The 23,338-nt window shown below is 50.7% G+C and overlaps 1 protein-coding gene across 2 annotated transcripts in view; it reads right to left on the reverse strand.

The window, feature by feature from the left end:
* Positions 1-23,338, reverse strand: part of LOC119966977 (cullin-9) — a 176,785-nt gene that overhangs the window by 24,189 nt on the left and 129,258 nt on the right. For both annotated transcript variants that reach the window (XM_038798952.1, XM_038798951.1), the window contains exons 25-27: positions 15,107-15,485; positions 12,646-12,786; positions 10,604-10,768 (exon numbers count right to left, since the gene is read on the reverse strand). In XM_038798952.1, coding sequence (XP_038654880.1) covers positions 10,604-10,768; positions 12,646-12,786; positions 15,107-15,485 — 685 coding nt within the window. The remainder of the gene's footprint in view (positions 1-10,603; positions 10,769-12,645; positions 12,787-15,106; positions 15,486-23,338) is intronic.

Raw genomic sequence — 23,338 nt, forward strand, 5'->3', positions numbered from 1 at the left:
TACCACTCATCTTAGTGTCATCTGCAAACTTGGACACATTGCCCTTGGTCCCCAACTCCAAATCATCAATGTAAATTGTGAACAATTGTGGGCCCAACACGGATCCCTGAGGGACACCACTAGCTACTGATTGCCAACCAGAGAAACACCCATTTATCCCAACTCTTTGCTTTCTATTAATTAACCAATCCTCTATCCATGCTACTACTTTACCCTTAATGCCATGCATCTTTATCTTATGCAGCAACCTTTTGTGTGGCACCTTGTCAAAGGCTTTCTGGAAATCCAGATATACCACATCCATCGGCTCCCTGTTATCTACTGCACTGGTAATGTCCTCAAAAAATTCCACTAAATTAGTTAGGCATGACCTGCCTTTAACGAACCCATGCTGCGTCTGCCCAATGGGACAATTTCTATCCAGATGCCTCGCAATTTCTTCCTTGATGATAGATTCCAGCATCTTCCCTATTACCGAAGTTAAACTCACTGGCCTATAATTTCCTGCTTTCTGCCTACCTCCTTTTTTAAACAGTGGCGTCACGTTTGCTAATTTCCAATCCACCGGGACCACCCCAGAGTCTAGTGAATTTCAGTAAATTATCACTAGTGCATCTGCAATTTCCCTAGCCATCTCTTTTAGCACTCTGGGATGCATTCCATCAGGGCCAGGAGACTTGTCTACCTTTAGCCCCATTAGCTTGCCCATCACTCCCTCCTTAGTGATAACAATCCTCTCAAGGTCCTCACCTGTCATAGCCTCATTTCTATCAGTCGCTGGCATGTTATTTGTGTCTTCCACTGTGAAGACCGACCCAAAAAACCTGAGCCATTTCCTCATTTCCCATTATTAAAACTCCCTTCTCATCCTCTAAAGGACCAATATTTACCTTAGCCACTCTTTTTTGTCTTATATATTTGTAAAAACTTTTACTGTCTGTTTTTATATTCTGAGCAAGTTTACTCTCATACTCTATCTTACTCTTCTTTATAGCTTTTTTAGTAGCTTTCTGTTGCCCCCTAAAGATTTCCCAGTCCTCTAATCTCCCAGCAACCTTTGCCACTTTATATGCTTTTTCCTTCAATTTGATACTCTCCCTTATTTCCTTAGATATCCACGGTCGATTTTCCCTCTTTCTTCCGTCCTTCCTTTTTGTTGGTATAAACCTTTGCTGAGCACTGTGAAAAATCGCTTGGAAGGTTCTCCACTGTTCCTCAACTGTTCCATCATAAAGTCTTAGCTCCCAGTCTACCTTAGCTAGTTCTTCTCTCATCCCCTTGTAATCTCCTTTGTTTAAACACAAAACACTAGTATTTGATTTTACTTTCTCACCCTCCATCTGTATTTTAAATTCCACCATATTGTGATCGCTCCTTCCGAGAGGATCCCTAACTATGAGATCATGAATCAATCCTGTCTCATTACACAGGACAAGATCTAGGACCGCTTGTTCCCTCGTAGGTTCCATTACATACTGTTCTAGGAAACTATCGCGGATACATTCTATAAACTCCTCCTCACGGTTGCCTTGACCGACCTGGTTAAACCAATCGACATGTAGATTAAAATCCCCCATGATAACTGCTGTACCATTTCTACATGCATCAGTTATTTCTTTGTTTATTGCCTGCCCCACCATATCGTTACTATTTGGTGGCCGATAGACTACTCCTATCAGTGACTTTTTCGCCTTACTATTCCTGATTTCCACCCAAATGGATTCAACCTTATCCTCCATAGCACCGATGTCATCCCTTACTATTGCCCGGATGTCATCCTTAAATAACAGAGCAACACCACCTCCCTTACCATCCACTCTGTCCTTCCGAATAGTTTGATACCCTCGGATATTTAACTCCCAGTCGTGACCATCCTTTAACCATGTTTCAGTAATGGCCACTAAATCATAGTCATTTACGATGATTTGTGCCACCAACTCATTTACTTTATTCCGAATACTACGAGCATTCAGGTAAAGTACACTTATGTTGGTTTTTTTACCTCTGTTTTGAATCTTAACATCTCCAGTTTTATTCCTTTTGTTATTACTGGGCCTATTCACTGTGCTCCCCTCAGTCACTGTACCTTGTATTGTCGCCCTTATGGATTTCTGACTATGTCTTCTCTGCCTTGCACTTTTCCCCTTACTTCCTTTTGTTTCTGTCCCTGTTTTACTACCTTCCAACTTCCAGCATTGGTTCCCATCCCCCTGCCACATTAGTTTAAACCCTCCCCAACAGCTCTAGCAAACACCCCCCCTAGGACATCGGTTCCAGTCCTGCCCAAGTGCAGACCGTCCGGTTTGTACTGGTCCCACCTCCCCCAGAACCGGTCCCAATGCCCCAGGAATTTGAATCCCTCCCTCTTGCACCATCTCTCGAGCCACGCATTCATCCTATCTATCCTGACATTCCTACTCTGACTAGCTCGTGGCACTGGTAGCAATCCTGAGATTACTACCTTTGAGGTCCTACTTTTTAGTTTAACTCCTAACTCCCTGAATTCCGCTTGTAGGACCTCATCCCGTTTTTTACCTATATCGTTGGTGCCTATGTGCACCACGACAGCTGGCTGTTCACCCTCCCCCCCCCAGAATGTCCTGCAGCCGCTCCGAGACATCCTTGACCCTTGCACCAGGGAGGCAACATACCATCCTGGAGTCTCGATTGCGTCCACAGAACCGCCTGTCTATTCCCCTTACGATCGAGTCCCCTATCACTATAGCCCTGCCATTTTTCTTCCTGCCCTGCTGTGCAGCAGAGCCAGCCACGGTGCCATGAACCTGGCTGCTGCTGCCTTCCCCTGGTGAGCCATCTCCCTCAACAGTATCCAAAGCGGTATATCTGTTTTGCAGGGAGATGACCGCAGGGGACACCTGCACTGCCTTCCTACTCTTGCTCTTTCTTTTGGTCACCCATTTTCTATCTCCCTCAGTAACCTTCACCTGCGGTGTGACCAACTCGCTAAACGTGCTATCCACGACCTCCTCAGCATCGCGGATGCTCCAAAGTGAGTCCATCCGCAGCTCCAGAGCCGTCAAGCCGTCTAACAAGAGCTGCAACTGAACACACTTCTTGCACGTGAAGGAGCCAGGGACAGTGGACGTGTCCCTGAGCTCCCACATCGCACACGAGGAGCATGACACGGGTCTGGGATCTCCTGCCATGTCTTAAACCCTTGGTAAACTTAAACAACTACAATTTCAAAATAAAAATAAATAAATTAGACAATGAAAAGAAAAAGAGAGACTACTTACCAGTCACTTACCAGGGTTAAAAAGCACCTCCTCACACTCTGCACCGAATTACCTCACTGCACTAAATTACCAAGTTTAAATCTCTCACTCTGTATGAGTCTCACTCCGGATGTGTGTCCTGGAAAAGATCTTCCAAAATGCATCACCTCGCATTTGCCTGGATTGAACTCCATCTGCCATTTATCTGCCCAACTCTCCAATCTATCTATATTTTGCTGTATTCCCTGACAGTCCTCCTCGCTATCTGCAACTCCACCAATCTTAGTATCATCTGCAAACTTGCTCATCAGACCACCTATACCTTCGTCCAGATCATTTATGTATATCACAAAACAACAGTGGTCCGAGCACGGATCCCTGTGGAACACCACTAGTCAGCCTTCTCCATTTTGAGACACTCCCTTCCACCACTACTCTCTGTCTCCTGTTGCCCAGCCAGTGAGGGGTAGAGATACACCAGCGGAACCGTTTTCCCTTGGCAGAGAGTTCAAAACCAGGGGCCATAGATTCAATCTAAGTAAGTGGCAGAAGATCTGGAGGGGATATGGGGAGAACCCTTTTTATGCAGAGGGTAGTGGGAGTCTGGAATTCACTGCCTGAGATGGTGGGGGAGGCAGAGACCCTAAACTCTTTTAATAGGTACCTGGATCTGCACCGTAACCCTGTGCATTGCATTATGGGCCTTGTGCATGAGGTGGGATTAGAAAGGGTGCCTGGGTGTCTTTGGGTCGGCATGGACAAGATGGGCCGAATGGCCCCTTCGGTGCTGCATCTGTCTAAGGCTCCAAGTGAGAAGTGCTACATTTTTGTAGGAAGAAAATGAAGAAACAATATAAAATAAGAGGTAAAATTTGAAGTGGGTGCAGAACCACAGGGACCGGGGCATTTTAATTTCATTTATGGGACGTGAACTTCGCTGGCTAGGCAAAGATATTGCTCATTCCTAACTGCCCTTGAGAAGGTGGTGGTGAGTTGCCTTCTTGAAATGAAATGAAATGAAAATCGCTTATTGTCAAGAGTAGGCTTCAAAGAAGTTACTGTGAAAAGCCCCTAGTCGCCACATTCCGGCGCCTGTTCGGGGAGGCTGGTACGGGAATCGAACCGTGCTGCTGGCCTGCTTGGTCTGCTTTAAAAGCCAGCGCTTTAGCCCAGTGAGCTAAACCAGCCCCTACTTGAACCACTGCATTCCTTCAGGTGTAGGTACACCCACTGTGTGGTTAGGGAGAGAGTTCGAGGGCGTTGCCCCAGTGACAGTGAAAGAACGGCAATATATTTCCAAGTCAGGGTGGTGAGTGACTTGGAGGGGAACCTCCAGGTGGTGGGGTTCCCGGTATCTGCTGCTCTTGTCCTTCTAGATGATAGTGGTCTTGGGTTTGGAAGGTGGTGTCTAAGGAACCTTGGCGAGTCACTGCAGTGCATCTTGTAGATGGTCCACACGGCTGCTACTATTCATCGGTGGTGGAGGGTTTGAATGTTTGTGGAATGGGGAGCAATCAATTGGGCTGCTTTGTCCTGGATGGTGTTGAGCTCTTTGAGTGTTGTTGCTGCACTCATCCAGGCAAGTGGAGAGTATTCCATTACACCCAACTTGTGCATAGAAGCTGGCAGGACAGGAAATCCTTGATCCCCTTATTAATCACAAACCTATCTATCTCTGTCTTAAAAACACTCAGTGATTTGGCCTCCACAGTTTTCTGTGGCAAAGAGTTCCACAGATTCACCACCCTCTGGCTGAAGAAATTCCTCCTCATCTCTGTTTTAAAGAATCGTCCTTTCAGTTTGAGGCTGTACACTCGGGTTCTAGTCTATCCTACTTGTGGAAACATCTTCTTCACAACCACACTATCTAGCCTCTCAGTATTCTATAAGTTTTAATAAGATCCCCCTCATTCCTCTGAACTCCACTGAGTACAGACCCAGAGTCATCAACTGCTACCCATATGACAAGCCCTTCATTCCCGGGAGCGTTCTTGTGAACCTCCTCTGGATCCCCTCCAGGCAAGGCACATCCTTCCTGAGACACAGGGTCCAAAACTGCTCACAATATTCTAAATGGGGTCTGACCCAGAGCCTTATACAGCCTCAAAAATACATCCCTGGTCTTGTATTCTAGCCCTCTTGTCATGAATGCTATCATTGCATTTGCATTCCAAACTGACAACTGGACCTGCACGTCAACCTTAAGAGACTCCTGGACCAGTACTGCCAAGTTCCTTTCCTTCAGATTCCCAAAGCTTTTTCCCATTTAGTAAATAATCTCTGCCCCTATTCTTCCTACCAAAGTGCATGACCTCACGCTTTTCCACATTGTATTCCATCTGCCACTTCTTAGCCCACTCTCCTAGCCTGTCCAAGTCCTTCTGCAGCTCACCTGCTTCCTCAATACTTCTCCTCTACAGATCTTTGTATCAGTGCCTTCAGTTCCTTCTTCCAGATCATTAAATTATATTATGAATAGTTGTGGTCCCCACACTGAACCCTGAGACACACCACTAGTCACTAGCTGCAATCCCCAATGTCTGCCAGGGGCTGGTTTAGCACAGGGCTAAATAGCTGGCTTTGAAAGCAGACCGAGGCAGGCCAGCAGCGTGGGTTCAATTCCCGTACCAGCCTCCCCGAACAGGTGCCGGAATGTGGCGACTAGGGGCTTTTCACAGTAACTTCATTTGAAGCCGACTTGTGACAATAAGCGATTTACATTTCATTTCATTCTGCCAGTCAGCCAAGCCTCTATCCTTGCCAGTATCTTGCCCCTAACTCCATGGGTTCTTATCTTATTTAACAGTCTCCTGTTCGGCACCTTGTCAAAGGCCTTCTGGAAATCCAAATAGGTCATGACTGACTCTCCTTTGTCTAATTTCCTCCTCAAAGAACTCTAACAGATTTGTCAGACATGACCTCCCCTTGACAAAGCCGTGCTGACTCAATCCTGTTTTATCATCCACTTCCAAGTACTTCGCAATTCCATCTTTAATAATGGACTCTAATTGAATAGCCAATGTTGTTCCTTAGTTTAAGAAGGGTAGCAGGGATAATCCAGGGAACTACAGGTTGGTGAGCCTTATGTCAGTGGTAGGGAAATTACTGGAGAGAATTCTTTGAGACAGGATCTACTCCCATTTGGAAGCAAATGGACGTCTTAGTGAGAGGCAGCATAGTTTTGTGAAGGGGGGTCGTGTCTCACTAACTTGATAAGAGTTTTTCGAGGAGGTCACAAAGATGATTGATGCAGGTAGGACAGTGGATGTTGTCTATATGGACTTCAGTAAGGCCTTTGACAAGGTCCCTCATGGCAGACTGGTACAAAAGGTGAAGTCACATGGGATCAGGGGTGAGCTGGCAAGATGGATACAGAACTGGCTAGGTCATAGAAGGCAGAGAGGAGCAATGGAAGAGTGCTTTTCTGATTGGAGGGCTGTGACTAGTGGTGTTCTGCAGGTATCAGTGCTGGGACCTTTGCTGTTCGTGGTATATATAAATGATTTGGAGGAAAATGTAACTGGTCTGATTAGTAAGTTTGCGGATGACACAAAGGTTGGTGGAATTGCAGACAGCGATGAGGACTGTCAGAGGATACAGCAGGATTTAGATCATTTGGAGACTTGGGCGGAGAGATGGCAGATGGAGTTTAATCCGGACAACTGTGAGGTAATGCATTTTGGAAGGTCTAATACAGGTAGGGAATATACAGTGAATGTTAGAACCCTCAAGAGTATTGAAAGTCAGAGAGATCTAGGTGTACAGGCCCACAGGTCACTGAAAGGGGCAACACAGGTGGAGAAGGTAGTCAAGAAGGCATACGGCATGCTTGCCTTCATTGGCCGGGGCACTGAGTATAAAAATTGGCAAGTCATGTTGCAGCTGTATAGAACCTTGGTTAGGCCACACTCGGAGTATAGTGTTCAATTCTTTTTAAAAATAAATTTAGAGTATCCAATTCATTTTTTCCAATTAAGGGGCAATTTAGTATGGCTCATACACCTATCTTCACAATCGCTTCACAGCTCCAGGGTCCCAGGTTCGATTCCGGCTTGGGTCACTGACTGTGCAGAGTCTGCACATCCTCCCCGTGTGTGCATGGGTTTCCTCCCACAGTCCAAAGATGTGCAGGTTAGGTGGATTGGCCATGATACATTGCCCTTAGTGTCCAAAATTGCCCTTAGTGTTGGGTGGGGTTACTGGGTTATGGGGATAGGGTGGAGGTGTTAACCTTGGGTAGGGTGCTCTTTCCAGGAGCTGGTGCAGACTCGATGGGCCGAATGGCCTCCTTCTGCACTGTAAATTCTATAAATTCTATGACAGTGACCCAGAGCCGGGATCGAACCTGGGACCTCGGCGTCGTGAGGCAGCAATGCTAACCACTGTGCCACCATGCTGCCCAATAATGTTCAATTCTGGTTGCCACACTACCAGAAGGATGTGGAGGCTTTAGAGAGGGTGCAGAAGAGATTTACCTGGATGTTGCCTGGTATGGAGAGGTTGAATAAACTCAGTTTGTTCTCACTGGAACGAAGGAGGTTGAGGGGCGACCTGATAGAGGTCTACTAAATTATGAGGGACACAGACAGAGTGGATAGGCAGAGCCTTTTTCCCAGGGTAGAGGGGTCAATTAATAGGGGGCATACGTTTAAGGTGCGAGGGGCAAGGTTTAGAGGAGATGTATGAGGCACGTTTTTTTTTACACAAGAGGATAGTGGATGCCTGGAACTCGCTGTCGGAGGAGGTGGTGGAAGCAGGGATGATAGTGACATTTAAGGGGCATCTTGACAAATACATGAAGAGGATGGGAATAGAAGGATACAGACCCAGGAAGTGTAGAAGATTTTAGTTCAGTCGGGCAGCATGGTCGGCACGGGCTTGGAGGGCCGAAGGGCCTGTTCCTGTGCTGTACTTTTCTTTGTTCTAAAATCTTCCCAATGACTGAAGTCAGGCTAACTGGCCTATAATTTCCCGTCTTCTGCCTCCCTCCCTTCTTAAACAGTGGTGTTACAAAAGCCATTTCCAGTCCTCTGGGATCCTCCCTGCCTACAGTGATTCCCGAAGGATCATCACCAATGCCTCCACAATCTCTACAGCTATCTCTTTTAGGACCCTGGGCTGTAGTCCATCCAGTCCAGGTGATTTATCCAAATTCAAACCTTTCGGTTTCCTCAGAACCTTCTCCTTCGTGATGGTCACTACACTCACCTCTGCCCCCTGACTCTCGAAGTTCCGGTATTCCACTAGCTTCTTCCACCGTGAAGACTGAAGGAAAGTATCTATTCAGTTCCTCTGCCATTTCTTTGTTCCCTATTACTATTTCTTCAGCCTCATTTTCCAGTGGTCCTTTGTCCATTCTTGACTCTCTCTCTCTTACCTTTTACATAACCAAAAATCTCTTTCTATCTTCTTTTATATTACTAGTTAGCTTACGCTCATATTTCATCGTCTCCTCCCTTACTGCTTTTTAGTTGCCCTCTGCTCGCTTTTAAAGGCTTCCCACTCCTTTGGCTTTCCACTAAACCTCGCCACATTGTATGCTTCTTTTTTTCTGCTGTCCTTGACTTCCCTCGTCAGTCATGGATGCCTCGTCCTCCCCTTAGCATGTTTCCTCCTCTTTTTCTGTTGCCTCTCGAATAACCCCCAAAAACTCCTGCCATTGCTGTTCCACTGTCTTCCCTGCACGGCTCCCCTTCCAATCAACTCTGGCCAGCTCCTCCCTCATGTCTTTGTAGTTACATTTATTCAATTATAAAACTGTTACATGTGGTTCCAGCTTCTTCCTCTCGATAGTAGACAGGGAGAAATCGTTCCCGCTTGTAAAAGGAATCAAGAACGAGAGGGCACAGATTGAAAATGATTTGCAAAAGTAGCAAATGTGATGTGAGAAAGTTTTTTTTGAGTGGTGCGGGTCTGGAATGCAGGTCCCGGGGGTGTGACAGGTTCAGTTGAGACATTCAAGAGGATATTATACTTGTTTGGAGAGTTGGTGCAGTCACAATGGGCCAAAAGGTCTCCTTCTGCACCAACTCTTGTGGTTGTGACAATTCCCCAAAACTAAGGAAGGGTCAACCAGGAAGCTCATCACCATACAGTGGTGTGCTGCCCAGTAGCGATGCCCAGATGGTTTAACAGCCGATCAGAATTCATTGTCCGTCTGATGACGGATGAGAACATGGCTGAGGTACTGTACAGTCAACAGTCTGCTGTAGAATGACAATCTGGCACAAGTTAGTGTCTGCAGGGAGCTGGGGAAACATTAGAGGTAAGGAGGAAAGCCATTTTAAAGCCACAGATGTGATCTTTAAAAGAATGAGATCTGTATTCAAAACCATCAGAGCACAAGGACTGAAAAAAATGATTTTGACTGAAATATTTACATTTAATTTTGACATGATTCTTGAGGGACACACACACACAGCAGCCCAACACGCTGCGTAGTTGCATCTAAACCATAGACCGACCCTCAGAGTGTCAGCAAGTTCACAACAGGCATTCCCAACAGATGCGGAGGAGGAGGGGTCTCACAACCCACACTCATACAGTTGTTAGCGTTCAGATCAAAGGCAGAACTTAGAGCATGTACCACTCAGTACCTTTTATCTAAGGGAGAATGTACCAGGGGTAAAAAAACACTTGCATTCATATCGCCCATTTCATTACTGTCGGCCAGCCCAAACCACTTTACAGCCAATTAAACACTTGTGAAGTATTGTTGGAATGTATGAAATTGGTTACTGCTAATTTTTGCACTACAAGATCTTACAAGCATCAATGTGATAATAACCAGATGAACTGAATGAGAGATGTTAACTGAGGTACAAGTATTGGGGCAGCACAGTAGCATGGTGGTTAGCATAAATGCTTCACAGCTCCAGGGTCCCAGGTTCAGTTCCCGGCTGGGTCACTGTCTGTGAGGAGTCTGCACGTCCTCCCCGTTTCTGCGTGGGTTTCCTCTGGGTGCTCCGGTTTCCTCCCACAGTCCAAAGATGTGCGGGTTAGGTGGATTGGCCATACTAAATTGCCCGTAGTGTCCTAAAAAGTAAGGTTAAGGGGAGGTTGTTGGGTTACGGGTATAGGGTGGATACGTGGGTTTGAGTAGGGTGATCATTGCTCGGCACAACATCGAGGGCCGAAGGGCCTGTTCTGTGCTGTACTGTTCTATGTTCTATTGGCCTGAACATCAGGAAAATTCCCTCACTCTTCTGCAAAACAGTGCCAAGAGATCTTCCAGTTCAACCTGAGGGGCCGCTATTGACATCTCATCAATAGATGGCACCTGGGACAATTCAGCACTCCCCTGTTGTTGCACTGGTGAATCAATCTGGATTTCAGAGAGGGAGAGAGCATTGACACTACAGATTTACCTCAGGGAAATTACAGGAGAAGCAAGAGGACCAACAGCACTTGGAGCAGGTGCCAACGCTGCCTATCCCCTCCTTGCACAGAATCTGGTCACAGCCCTGGGGGTTGGTGCACCAAGTTAGATTTGAACAGCATTCCACATATCCTCGTAGCAGCGTTTTAGAATACTGTAGGAAGAGAAGAGAAAGCACCATCAGGTTACTACCTTGGTCAGCAGCTCCAGACCACTAAGTTATCACATTCACCCCACATTGAATTTACCCCAAAGCACACACATTCCTTTAGGTGATGCTTTGTCTTCCTGAACATTGGGTCATATTTTTCAACAAAGATTTCTATTTACTACAGATTTGCAAGATTTTTTACTCATTCATGGGATGTGGGCATCACGCTGGGCCAGCATTGATTGCACACCCCTGATTTTCCTTGAACTGAGTGACTTGCTCGGCCATTTCAGACGCAGCTAAGAGTCAACCACATTGCTGTGGGCCTGGAGTCCCATGTAGGCCAGACCAGGTAAAGACGGCAGATTTCCTTCACCAAAAGACATTTGCGAACCATTAACCCTAACCTAGACACTAATCCCGGGATTCAGAACAAACGGAGACACCAATTCCGGGATTCAGAACAAACAGAGACACCAATCCCGAGATTCAGATCAAACGGAGATACTAATTCCGGGATTCAGAACAAACAGAGACCCCGGGATTCAGATCAAACTGAGACACTAATCCCGGGATTCAGATCAAACTGAGACACTAATCCCGGGATTCAGAACAAACGGAGACACCAATTCCGGGATTCAGAACAAACAGAGACACCAATCCCGGGATTCAGATCAAACGGAGATACTAATCCCGGGATTCAGAACAAACAGAGACACTAATCCCGGGATTCAGAACAAACAGGGACACCAATTCCGGGATTCAGATCAAACAGAGACACTAATCCCGGGATTCAGAACAAACAGAGACACCAATCCCGGGATTCAGAACAAACAGGGACACCAATTCCGGGATTTAGATCAAACAGAGACACCAATCCCGGGATTCAGATCAAACAGAGACACCAATCCTGTGATTCAGATTAGCAATATATTAATTATAATTAATTAATTGCTAATTGATGTAAAATGTCTTACCTTGGCTGCAATCTCACAGTCACTTCAATCCTGGGATTCAGATCAAACAGGGACACCAATCCCGAGATTCAGAATAAATAGAGACACTAATCCCGAGATTCAGATCAAACGGAGATACTAATCCCGGGATTCAGAACAAACAGAGACACTAATCCCGGGATTCAGAACAAACTGAGACACTAATCCCGGGATTCAGATTAAACGGAGATACTAATCCCGGGATTCAGAACAAACTGAGACACTAATCCCGGAATTCAGATCAAACGGAGATACTAATCCCGGGATTCAGAACAAACAGAGACACTAATCCCGGGATTCAGATCAAACGGAGACACCAATCCCAGGATTCAGATCAAACGGAGATACTAATCCCGGGATTCAGAACAAACTGAGACACTAATCCCGGGATTCAGAACAAACGGAGACACCAATCCCAGGATTCAGATCAAACGGAGATACTAATCCCGGGATTCAGATCAAACGGAGATACTAATCCCGGGATTCAGAACAAACAGAGACACTAATCCCGGGATTCAGATCAAACGGAGACACCAATCCCAGGATTCAGATCAAACGGAGATACTAATCCCGGGATTCAGAACAAACTGAGACACTAATCCCGGGATTCAGAACAAACGGAGACACCAATCCCAGGATTCAGATCAAACGGAGATACTAATCCCGGGATTCAGAACAAACGGAGACACCAATCCCAGGATTCAGATCAAACGGAGACACCAATCCCAGGATTCAGATCAAACGGAGATACTAATCCCGGGATTCAGAACAAACAGAGACACTAATCCCGGGATTCAGATCAAACGGAGATACTAATTCCGGGATTCAGATTAGCAATATATTAATTATAATTAATTAATTGCTATTTGATGTAAAATGTCTTACCTTGGCTGCAATCTCACAGTCACTTATAATAGAGGAAATAAATGCATCAGTCGGTTGTGCAGGGCAGTCGGAGATTGGGCACGTACAATTCTGAACCAGGTTCTGCTCAATTCTCGTCATTAAATACTCTTTCCAACAGGACTGGGGACACAAAGATCAAGACCAGATTAAAAAACAACCAATAACTTTGATCAGAATCATTACTCTGCTCTATTCTGATCCTGTGACTGTTCAGAGGAAGCAACACTTATCCTTACATGTCAGAACTGTGACAATTAATTGATAAACTACTGTATGGTTCTTCAGACTCCAAGACACAGCTGAAAAGGAATCATGTCAATGAACTATTTAACAAGACAGAAAGCCAGCTTAATACAATACTTTCAGGTCAGGGTGACTTCACACCTGAGGCACCAGAAAGCAAATCTTTATCTGGTTGGCATATATAAGGTTGGCACATTCTCCCCGTGTCTGTGTGGGTTTCCTCCCACAAGTCCTGAAAGACGTGCTGTTGGGTGAATTGGACATTCTGAATTCTCCCTCTGTGACCCGAACAGGCGCCGGAATGTGGCGACTAGGGGATTTTCACAGTAACTTCATTGCAGTATTAATGTAAGCCTACTTGTGACAATAAAGATTATTATAAGGTGCTGAGTTTATTTAACTGACAGCTGGATGCTGTGATGGAGAGAGGGTTGGCATGCTGAAATCAGACAGGCCAAATGGCATCTTCATTTCAACTGATCTCGTGACCTCAGTAATGACAAGATCTTCTGGTTGAGGGAAATCAGGTTTAAAGGGTTCATTTCTGATTGAGCAGAGGTCATCTATCGCATACGAAAGTGTTGTGGAGAAAGGTCACAGGGGTGAAAGGTTAGCTCTTGTTTTTCTCTCCCCAGGTGCTGCCTGATCCGGGCCTTTTCCAGCATTTTCTATTTTTATTTCATCTTTCACAAAGCCAGAGTGTACAAACAGGAAAAGCAGCAAAGTCTTTACTGCAGTGTGATCTTCCACCATTTGGTTCACCTGAGCCAAGGACAGGGTCATATTGTGGACGGCTCCTAAATTCATGGAGCACAAACATCCTATGGAGGCCAAATCACTGAACGTATTCAAGATAGATCATTCTTTTTTGGCATCATGGGAGGCACGGTGGTTCGCACTGTTGCTTCACAGCTCCAGGGAACCAGGTTCGATTCCCGGCCTGGGTCACTGTCTGTGCAGATTCTGCACGTTCTCCATGTGTCTGTGTGGGTTTCCTCTAGGTGCTCTGGTTTCCCCCCACAGTCCAAAGATGTGCAGGTTAGGTGGGTTGGCCATGATAAATTGCCCCTTAGTGTCCAAAAAGGTTAGGTGGGGTTACTGGGATAGGGTAGAGGAGTGGGCTTAAGTAGGGTGCTCTTTCCACGGCCGGTGCAGACCCGATGGGCCGAATGGCATTCGTCTGCACTGTACATTCTATGATTCTATGATTCAAGGGGTATGGGTAGAAAGCAGGAATATGGCATTTGATTGGATGATCAGCCATAATCATAATGAATGGCGGAGCAGGCTCGAAGGGCAGAATGGCCGCTTCCTCTTCTTTGTTTCTATGTTTTTCCTTGCCAATCTCGGGACAGGATGCTTTGCAGGGTGGCCCTCTGAACATGAAGATCTCAATTTCAAGTCAACCTAGTTCATCTCAACCAGCACTCAAATCCTACAAGTGGGAGAAGTCAGGGTTTGTGCTCTTTGTCACTATTCAGCAGTCAGTCCCACAAGCGAGGAGAAGGTAGGTTTACTGCGTCTCCATTCCCCACGGATACCTCACTGCCACTCACCATTTTGAGTCACCGTGCGTGTTACCATTATGTAGGTATAGAGTTATTACAGAGTGAGTCAGCGTCATTGGGAAAGGAAGGAAGGAGGGAACAACACAAAATTGGTGTTCAAATAAACAAAACAATTCTTACCTGTCAATTAATCTATGGCTGATGTGATAAAATGATTCTAATTGTCTAAGAATCATCCTGTACCTCACTAGATTACAGCACTGCCGTTCCACCCAGTCCGTCCTCTCCACATTAACTTGGAAACCAATGTATTTGCAAACTTTGGAACCTCGAATCAGCTGTTTGAGGTTGTGCACAGGGTCATTTATTCCGCCAGATGGACAATCTTTTCCTGAACAACATCCAAAGCAGCAAATCTGAATTTTGGTTAGGGTGGATTCAAACGCCAAATTCTCCAGTGAGGAGTCTCCTTGCTGAGCAAAAACTCACTGCTTCCACCTTTCTCCCTCCTCCCTCTATTCTAGATGTGGGGCCCTGATATCTCTCAAATGTGCTGTCACCAGGGCACTACCCCATCTGCCCTTTGACCTGGCTAGTGTGAAAGTGTTGGGCTCCACCCGGCTTTCTGACAGTAAGGTACCCTGCAAAGCTCAACGCAACACCCTGCAGCGGAGTGTAAATGGACTCACCTTACAGCAGTAGTGCATGCAGCAGAGAGTGGGAGCAGCTTCACTTTCATTGCTAAGCAGGTTGAGACAAACAGGGCACTGGGTGATAGGGCTGCTGAGTGCTTGCGGGTTCCGGACCTGAAGTCCCGCCACCAACAAGAGGGCTTCACGATCTTCAGCATATCGCTGCACCAGCAAGTCAATGTTCCACTTGCTGTGCATCAGCAAGTGCTGCGACACGTCGGTGGAAATGCTGAGTGTGTCTGCTACCTGCAAGACAGTCTGGCTCATCAGTTGCTGCACCTCCTCTTGGCTCATGGTTCGCCCCATCGACATGAGCACCGACTCCAGAACTCCTTCCTCTGAACTCTGTGTCCCAGCCTCAAAACCGCCGTCAAAGCTTAGGACAAACCAAAAAAAAAACACACAATTTAACCCCTTGAGCACCGAGTCATCAGTGCAGAATCCAAACCATTAGCCACACATTCCAACAACATAACCAGAACAGACGCCCAACGCTGGATTTAAAAGCCTAAGGCGCTGTTGCTCGATGAAATGTTCGGCTGGAGCCCTGTCTATCCAGCTGGATGTAAAAGCAGAGGTGGGCTCGCAAACATCCATTCCTCAACCATCACTAGGACTGGCCAACTGGTCACATACCACAATACTGTTGGCAGGATTCGGCCATGCATAATAACTTGGCTGTGATGTTGGACCATAAAAGAGGGACCACAGCGCACTGCCAGAGGCCGCGGGGCGCGCTGCCAGAGGCCGCGGGGCGCGCTGCCAGAGGCCGCGGGGCGCGCTGCCAGAGGCCGCGAGGCACGCTGCCAGAGGCTGTAGAGCACAGCGCCAGAGGCTGCGGGGCATGCTGCCAGAGGCTGTAGAGCACAGCGCCAGAGGCCGCGGGGCACACTGCCAGAGGCCGCGGGGCACACTGCCAGAGGCTGTACGGCACACTGCCAGAGGCTGTACGGCACACTGCCAGAGGCTGTAGGGCACAGCGCCAGAGGCCGCGGGGCACACTGCCAGAGGCCGCGGGGCACACTGCCAGAGGCCGCGGGGCACACTGCCAGAGGCCGCGGGGCACACTGCCAGAGGCCGCGGGGCACACTGCCAGAGGCCGCGGGGCACACTGCCAGAGGCCGCGGGGCACACTGCCAGAGGCCGCGGGGCACACTGCCAGAGGCCGCGGGGCACACTGCCAGAGGCTGTACAGCACACTGCCAGAGGCTGTACAGCACACCGCCAGAGGCTGTAGAGCACAGCGCCAGAGGCTGTAGAGCACAGCGCCAGAGGCTGTAGGGCACACTGCCAGAGGTTGTAGAGCACAGCGCCAGAGGCTGTACAGCACACTGCCAGAGGCCGCAGAGCACACTGCCAGAGGCCGCAGAGCACACTGCCAGAAGCTGCGGGGCACACTGCCAGAGGCTGCGAGGCACACTACCAGAGGCTGTAGAGAACAGCGCCAGAGGCTGTAGAGCACACTGCCAGAGGCCGCGGGGCACACTGCCAGAGGCTGTAGAGCACACTGCCAGAGGCTGTAGAGCACACTGCCAGAAGCTGTAGAGCACACTGCCAGAGGCTGTAGAGCACACTGCCAGAGGCTGCAGAGCTCACTGCCAGAGGCTGTACAGCACACTGCCAGAGGCTGTACAGCACACTGCCAGAGGCTGTACAGCACACTGCCAGAGGCCGCGGGGCATTGTCAGAGGCTGCAGAGCACACTGCCAGAGGATGTACAGCACAGTGCCAGATGCTGTAGAGCACACTGCCAGAGGCTGTAGGGCACACTGCCAGAGGCCGCAGGGCACACTGCCAGAGGCTATGGAGCACACCACCAGAGGCCGTAGAGCACAGCGCCAGAGGCCGTAGAGCACAGCGCCAGAGGCCGTAGAGCACACTGCCAGAGGCTGCAGAGCACACTGCCAGAGGCCGCAGAGCACACTGCCAGAGACCGCAGGGCACACTGCCAGAGACCGCAGGGCACACTGCCAGAGACTGCGAGGCACACTGCCAGAGGCTGTAGAGCACACTGCCAGAGGCTGTAGAGCACACTGCCAGAGGCTGTAGAGCACAGCGCCAGAGGCCGTAGAGCACACTGCCAGAGGCCGCAGAGCACACTGCCAGAGGTCGCAGAGCACACTGCAAGAGGCTGTACAGCACACTGCCAGAGGCTGTACAGCACACTGCCAGAGGCTGCGGGGCACACTACCAGAGCCTGTAGAGCACAGCGCCAGAGGCTGCAGAGCACACTGCCTAAGGTCGCGGGGCACACTGCCAGAGGCTGTACGGCACACTACCAGAGGCCGCGGGGCACATTGCCAGAGGCTGCAGAGCACACTGCCAGAGGATGTACAGCACACTGCCAGGTGCCGCGGGGCACATTGCCAGAGGCTGTAGAGCACACTGCCAGAGGATGTACAGCACACTGCCAGGTGCCGCGGGGCACAATGCCAGAGGCTATAGAGCACACTGACAGTGGCCGCGGGGCACACCGCCAGAGGCTGTACAGCACACTGCCAGAGGCTGTACAGCACACTGCCAGAGGCTGTACAGCACACTGCCAGAGGCTGTACAGCACACTGCCAGAGGCTGTACAGCACACTGCCAGAGGCTGTACAGCACACTGCCAGAGGCTGCACAGCACACTGCCAGATGCTGCAGAGCACACTGCCAGAGGCCGCGGGGCACACTGCCAGAGGCTGTAGAGCACACTGCCAGAGGCTGTAGAGCACACTGCCAGAGGCTGTAGAGCACACTGCCAGAGGCTGCAGAGCTCACTGCCAGATGCTGCAGAGCACACTGCCAGAGGCCGCGGGGCACACTGCCAGAGGCTGTAGAGCACACTGCCAGAGGCTGTAGAGCACACTGCCAGAGGCTGCAGAGCTCACTGCCAGAGGCTGTACAGCACACTGCCAGAGGCTGTACAGCACACTGCCAGAGGCTGTACAGCACACTGCCAGAGGCTGTACAGCACACTGCCAGAGGCCGCGGGGCACACTGCCAGAGGATGTACAGCACAGTGCCAGATGCTGCGGGGCACAATGCCAGAGGCTGTAGAGCACACTGCCAGAGGCCGCAGGGCACACTGCCAGAGGCTATACAGCACACTGCCAGAGGCTGTAGAGCACACTGCCAGAGGCCGCAGGGCACACTGCCAGAGGCCGCAAGGCACACTGCCAGAGGCTATAGAGCACACCGCCAGAGGCTGTAGAGCACACTGCCAGAGGCCGTAGAGCACACTGCCAGATGCCGCAGGGCACACTGCCAGAGGCCGCAGGGCACACTGCCAGAGGCCGCAGGGCACACTGCCAGAGGCCGCAGGGCACACTGCCAGAGGCCGCAGGGCACACTGCCAGAGGCCGCAGGGCACACTGCCAGAGGCCGCAGGGCACACTGCCAGGGGCTGTAGAGCACAATGCCAGAGGCTGTAGAGCACGGCGCCAGAGGCTGTAGAGCACAGCGCCAGAGGCTGTAGAGCACGGCGCCAGAGGCTGTACAGCACACTGCCAGAGGCTGTACAGCACACTGCCAGAGGCCGCAGAGAACACTGCCAGAGGCTATACAGCACACTGCCAGAGGCTGTAGAGCACACTGCCAGAGGATGTACAGCACAGCGCCAGAGGATGTACAGCACACTGCCAGAGGCCGCGGGGCACACAGCCAGAGGCTGTACAGCACACTGCCAGAGGCTGCAGAGCACACTGCCAGAGGCTGTAGAGCACAGCGCCAGAGGCTGTCGGGCACACTGCCAGAGGCCGCGGGGTACACTGCCAGAGGATGTACAGCACAGCACCAGAGGCTGTAGAGCACACTGCCAGAGGCTGTAGAGCACACTGCCAGAGGCTGTAGAGCACACTGCCAGAGGCTGTAGAGCACACTGCCAGAGGCCGCAGGGCACACTGCCAGAGGCTGCACGGCACACTGCCAGAGGCCGCAGGGCACACTGCCAGAGGCTGCACGGCACACTGCCAGAGGCCGCAGGGCACACTGCCAGAGGCTGTCCAGCACACTGACAGAAACTGTAGAGTACACTGCCAGAGGCTGTAGAGCACACTGCCAGTGGCTGTAGAGCACACTGCCAGAGGCTGTAGAGCACACTGCCAGAGGCCGCAGGGCACACTGCCAGAGGCTGTACAGCACACTGACAGAGGCTGTAGAGCACAGCGCCAGAGGCTGTAGAGCACAGCGCCAGAGGCTGTAGAGCACACTGCCAGAGGCTGCAGAGCACACTGCCAGAGGCTGTAGAGCACAGCGCCAGAGGCTGTAGAGCACACTGACAGAGGCTGTACAGCACAGCGCCAGAGGCTGTAGAGCACAGCGCCAGAGGCTGTAGAGCACACTGCCAGAGGCTGTAGAGCACACTGCCAGAGGCTGCAGAGCACACTGCCAGAGGCTGTAGAGCACAGCGCCAGAGGCTGTAGAGCACACTGCCAGAGGCTGTAGAGCACACTGCCAGAGGCTGCAGAGCACACTGCCAGAGGCTGCAGAGCACACTGCCAGAGACCGCAGGGCACACTGCCAGAGACCGCGAGGCACACTGCCAGAGGCTGTAGAGCACACTGCCAGAGGCTGTAGAGCACACTGCCAGAGGCTGTAGAGCACAGCGCCAGAGGCCGTAGAGCACACTGCCAGAGGCCGCAGAGCACACTGCCAGAGGTCGCAGAGCACACTGCAAGAGGCTGTACAGCACACTGCCAGAGGCTGTACAGCACACTGCCAGAGGCTGCGGGGCACACTACCAGAGCCTGTAGAGCACAGCGCCAGAGGCTGTAGAGCACACTGCCTAAGGTCGCGGGGCACACTGCCAGAGGCTGTACGGCACACTACCAGAGGCCGCGGGGCACATTGCCAGAGGCTGCAGAGCACACTGCCAGAGGATGTACAGCACACTGCCAGGTGCCGCGGGGCACATTGCCAGAGGCTGTAGAGCACACTGCCAGAGGATGTACAGCACACTGCCAGGTGCCGCGGGGCACAATGCCAGAGGCTGTAGAGCACACTGACAGTGGCCGCGGGGCACACCGCCAGAGGCTGTAGAGCACACTGCCAGAGGCTGTACAGCACACTGCCAGAGGCTGTACAGCACACTGCCAGAGGCTGTACAGCACACTGCCAGAGGCTGTACAGCACACTGCCAGAGGCTGTACAGCACACTGCCAGAGGCTGTACAGCACACTGCCAGAGGCTGTACAGCACACTGCCAGATGCTGCAGAGCACACTGCCAGAGGCCGCGGGGCACACTGCCAGAGGCTGTAGAGCACACTGCCAGAGGCTGTAGAGCACACTGCCAGAGGCTGTAGAGCACACTGCCAGAGGCTGCAGAGCTCACTGCCAGAGGCTGCAGAGCTCACTGCCAGAGGCCGCGGGGCACACTGCCAGAGGCCGTAGAGCACACTGCCAGAGGCCGTAGAGCACACTGCCAGAGGCCGTAGAGCACACTGCCAGAGGCTGCAGAGCTCACTGCCAGAGGCTGTACAGCACACTGCCAGAGGCTGTACAGCACACTGCCAGAGGCTGTACAGCACACTGCCAGAGGCCGCGGGGCACATTGCCAGAGGCTGCAGAGCACACTGCCAGAGGATGTACAGCACAGCGCCAGAGGCTGTAGAGCACACTGCCAGAGGCTGCAGAGCACACTGCCAGAGGCTGTAGAGCACAGCGCCAGAGGCTGTAGAGCACAGCGCCAGAGGCTGTAGAGCACACTGCCAGAGGCTGTAGAGCACACTGCCAGAGGCTGTAGAGCACACTGCCAGAGGCTGTAGAGCACACTGCCAGAGGCTGTAGAGCACACTGCCAGAGGCCGTAGAGCACACTGCCAGAGGCCGCAGGGCACACTGCCAGAGGCCGTAGAGCACACTGCCAGAGGCCGCAGGGCACACTGCCAGAGGCCGCAGGGCACACTGCCAGAGGCCGCAGGGCACACTGCCAGAGGCCGCAGGGCACACTGCCAGAGGCCGCAGGGCACACTGCCAGGGGCTGTAGAGCACAATGCCAGAGGCTGTAGAGCACGGCGCCAGAGGCTGTAGAGCACGGCGCCAGAGGCTGTAGAGCACGGCGCCAGAGGCTGTACAGCACACTGCCAGAGGCTGTACAGCACACTGCCAGAGGCCGCAGAGCACACTGCCAGAGGCTATACAGCACACTGCCAGAGGCTGTAGAGCACACTGCCAGAGGATGTACAGCACAGCGCCAGAGGATGTACAGCACACTGCCAGAGGCCGCGGGGCACACAGCCAGAGGCTGTACAGCACACTGCCAGAGGCTGCAGAGCACACTGCCAGAGGCTGTCGGGCACACTGCCAGAGGCCGCGGGGTACACTGCCAGAGGCTGTAGAGCACACTGCGAGAGGATGTACAGCACAGCACCAGAGGCTGTAGAGCACACTGCCAGAGGCTGTAGAGCACACTGCCAGAGGCCGCAGGGCACACTGCCAGAGGCTGCACGGCACACTGCCAGAGGCCGCAGGGCACACTGCCAGAGGCCGCAGGGCACACTGCCAGAGGCTGTCCAGCACACTGACAGAAACTGTAGAGTACACTGCCAGAGGCTGTAGAGCACACTGCCAGTGGCTGTAGAGCACACTGCCAGAGGCTGTAGAGCACACTGCCAGAGGCCGCAGGGCACACTGCCAGAGGCTGTACAGCACACTGACAGAGGCTGTAGAGCACAGCGCCAGAGGCTGTAGAGCACAGCGCCAGAGGCTGTAGAGCACACTGCCAGAGGCTGCAGAGCACACTGCCAGAGGCTGTAGAGCACAGCGCCAGAGGCTGTAGAGCACAGCGCCAGAGGCTGTAGAGCACACTGCCAGAGGCTGCAGAGCACACTGCCAGAGGCTGTAGAGCACAGCGCCAGAGGCTGTAGAGCACACTGCCAGAGGCTGTAGAGCACACTGCCAGAGGCTGTAGAGCACACTGCCAGAGGCTGTAGAGCACACTGCCAGAGGCCGCAGGGCACACTGCCAGAGGCTGTAGAGCACACTGCCAGAGGCTGTAGAGCACAGCGCCAGAGGCTGTAGACTTGAAAGACGCTTTATAAATCCAAATTCAACTATTTGTTCTTTACAGTTTGAAGGAAACTTACTGATTGAAGGCCAATTAATTATATGATCTTTCAATGACCAAAATGTGAATTGTCTCTCTCAGCTGATGCTGCCTAACCTGAATATTATCAGCATTGAGAGTTTATTAATAAAGTAACAGTTTTAAAATGAATTCTTGGAATTGGTTTCCACTGTGGAGGAAGAAATTAGGAGCATTGCCAAAAATGTCAAAGGGAGAAGTTTATAAATATGATATGATTCGCCCTTACTGAAGAAAGGATGGATGGACGTTCCGAGTAACCATCAGCCAGTCAGTTTAACATTAATGCTTTGTATGCTTTTAGAAAACATCGACAGGCACTTGAAGTTAAGGAAAGTCAGCACAGGTTTGCAAAAGGCAAATCGTGCTTGACAAATCTACATTTTTTGGTGAAGTAACAGGTTAAAAGAATGCAGTGGATGCTACGAATATGGGTTTTCAGAGAGCATTTGAACAAAGTCCACTAAATGGCTGAGACTCAAGGAATAGGAATGTTAGTGTATACCGAGCAAAAGTTCAATATTTGCCAATGATACCAAACTTGGGGCTGTGGCAAACAGTGAGGATGATACCAATTGACTGCCACAGGACATGGCGAGGCTGGCAGAATGGGCAGACAAGTGGCAAATTGAATCCAATGCAAAGTACAAGGTCACACATTTTTGCAGAAGGGAATGGGAGAGACAATTTGGGTTAAATGGCACCAGTTCCACTTTCCGGCCCGAACACCATAACCCTTAATCCCTTTATTCTTCAAACAACTATCTATCTTTACCTTAAAAACATTTAATGAAGGAGCCTCAACTGCTTCACTGGGCAAGGAATTCCATAGATTCACAACTCTTTGGGTAAAGAAGTTCCTCCTAAACTCAGTCCTAAATCTACTTCCCCTTATTTTGAGGCTCTGCCCCCTAGTTCTGCTTTCACCCGCCAGTGGAAACAACCTGCCAGCATCTATCCTATCTATTCCCTTCCCTTGAGTTCCAGGATGTTGCCCCAGCGACAGTGAAGTAATGGCGATATGTTTCTAGGTCAGGATGGTGAGTGACTTGGAGGAGAACTTCTAGGTGGTGGTTTTCCAATGTAGCTGCTGCCTTTTTCCTTCTCGATGGCAGTGGTCATGGGTTTGGAAGGTGCTGCCTAAGGAGACTTGGTAAGTTCCTGCA

This window comes from Scyliorhinus canicula, chromosome 6 (assembly GCF_902713615.1).
Source record: "Scyliorhinus canicula chromosome 6, sScyCan1.1, whole genome shotgun sequence".
In the NCBI taxonomy this organism is placed as follows: Eukaryota; Metazoa; Chordata; class Chondrichthyes; order Carcharhiniformes; family Scyliorhinidae; genus Scyliorhinus; species Scyliorhinus canicula.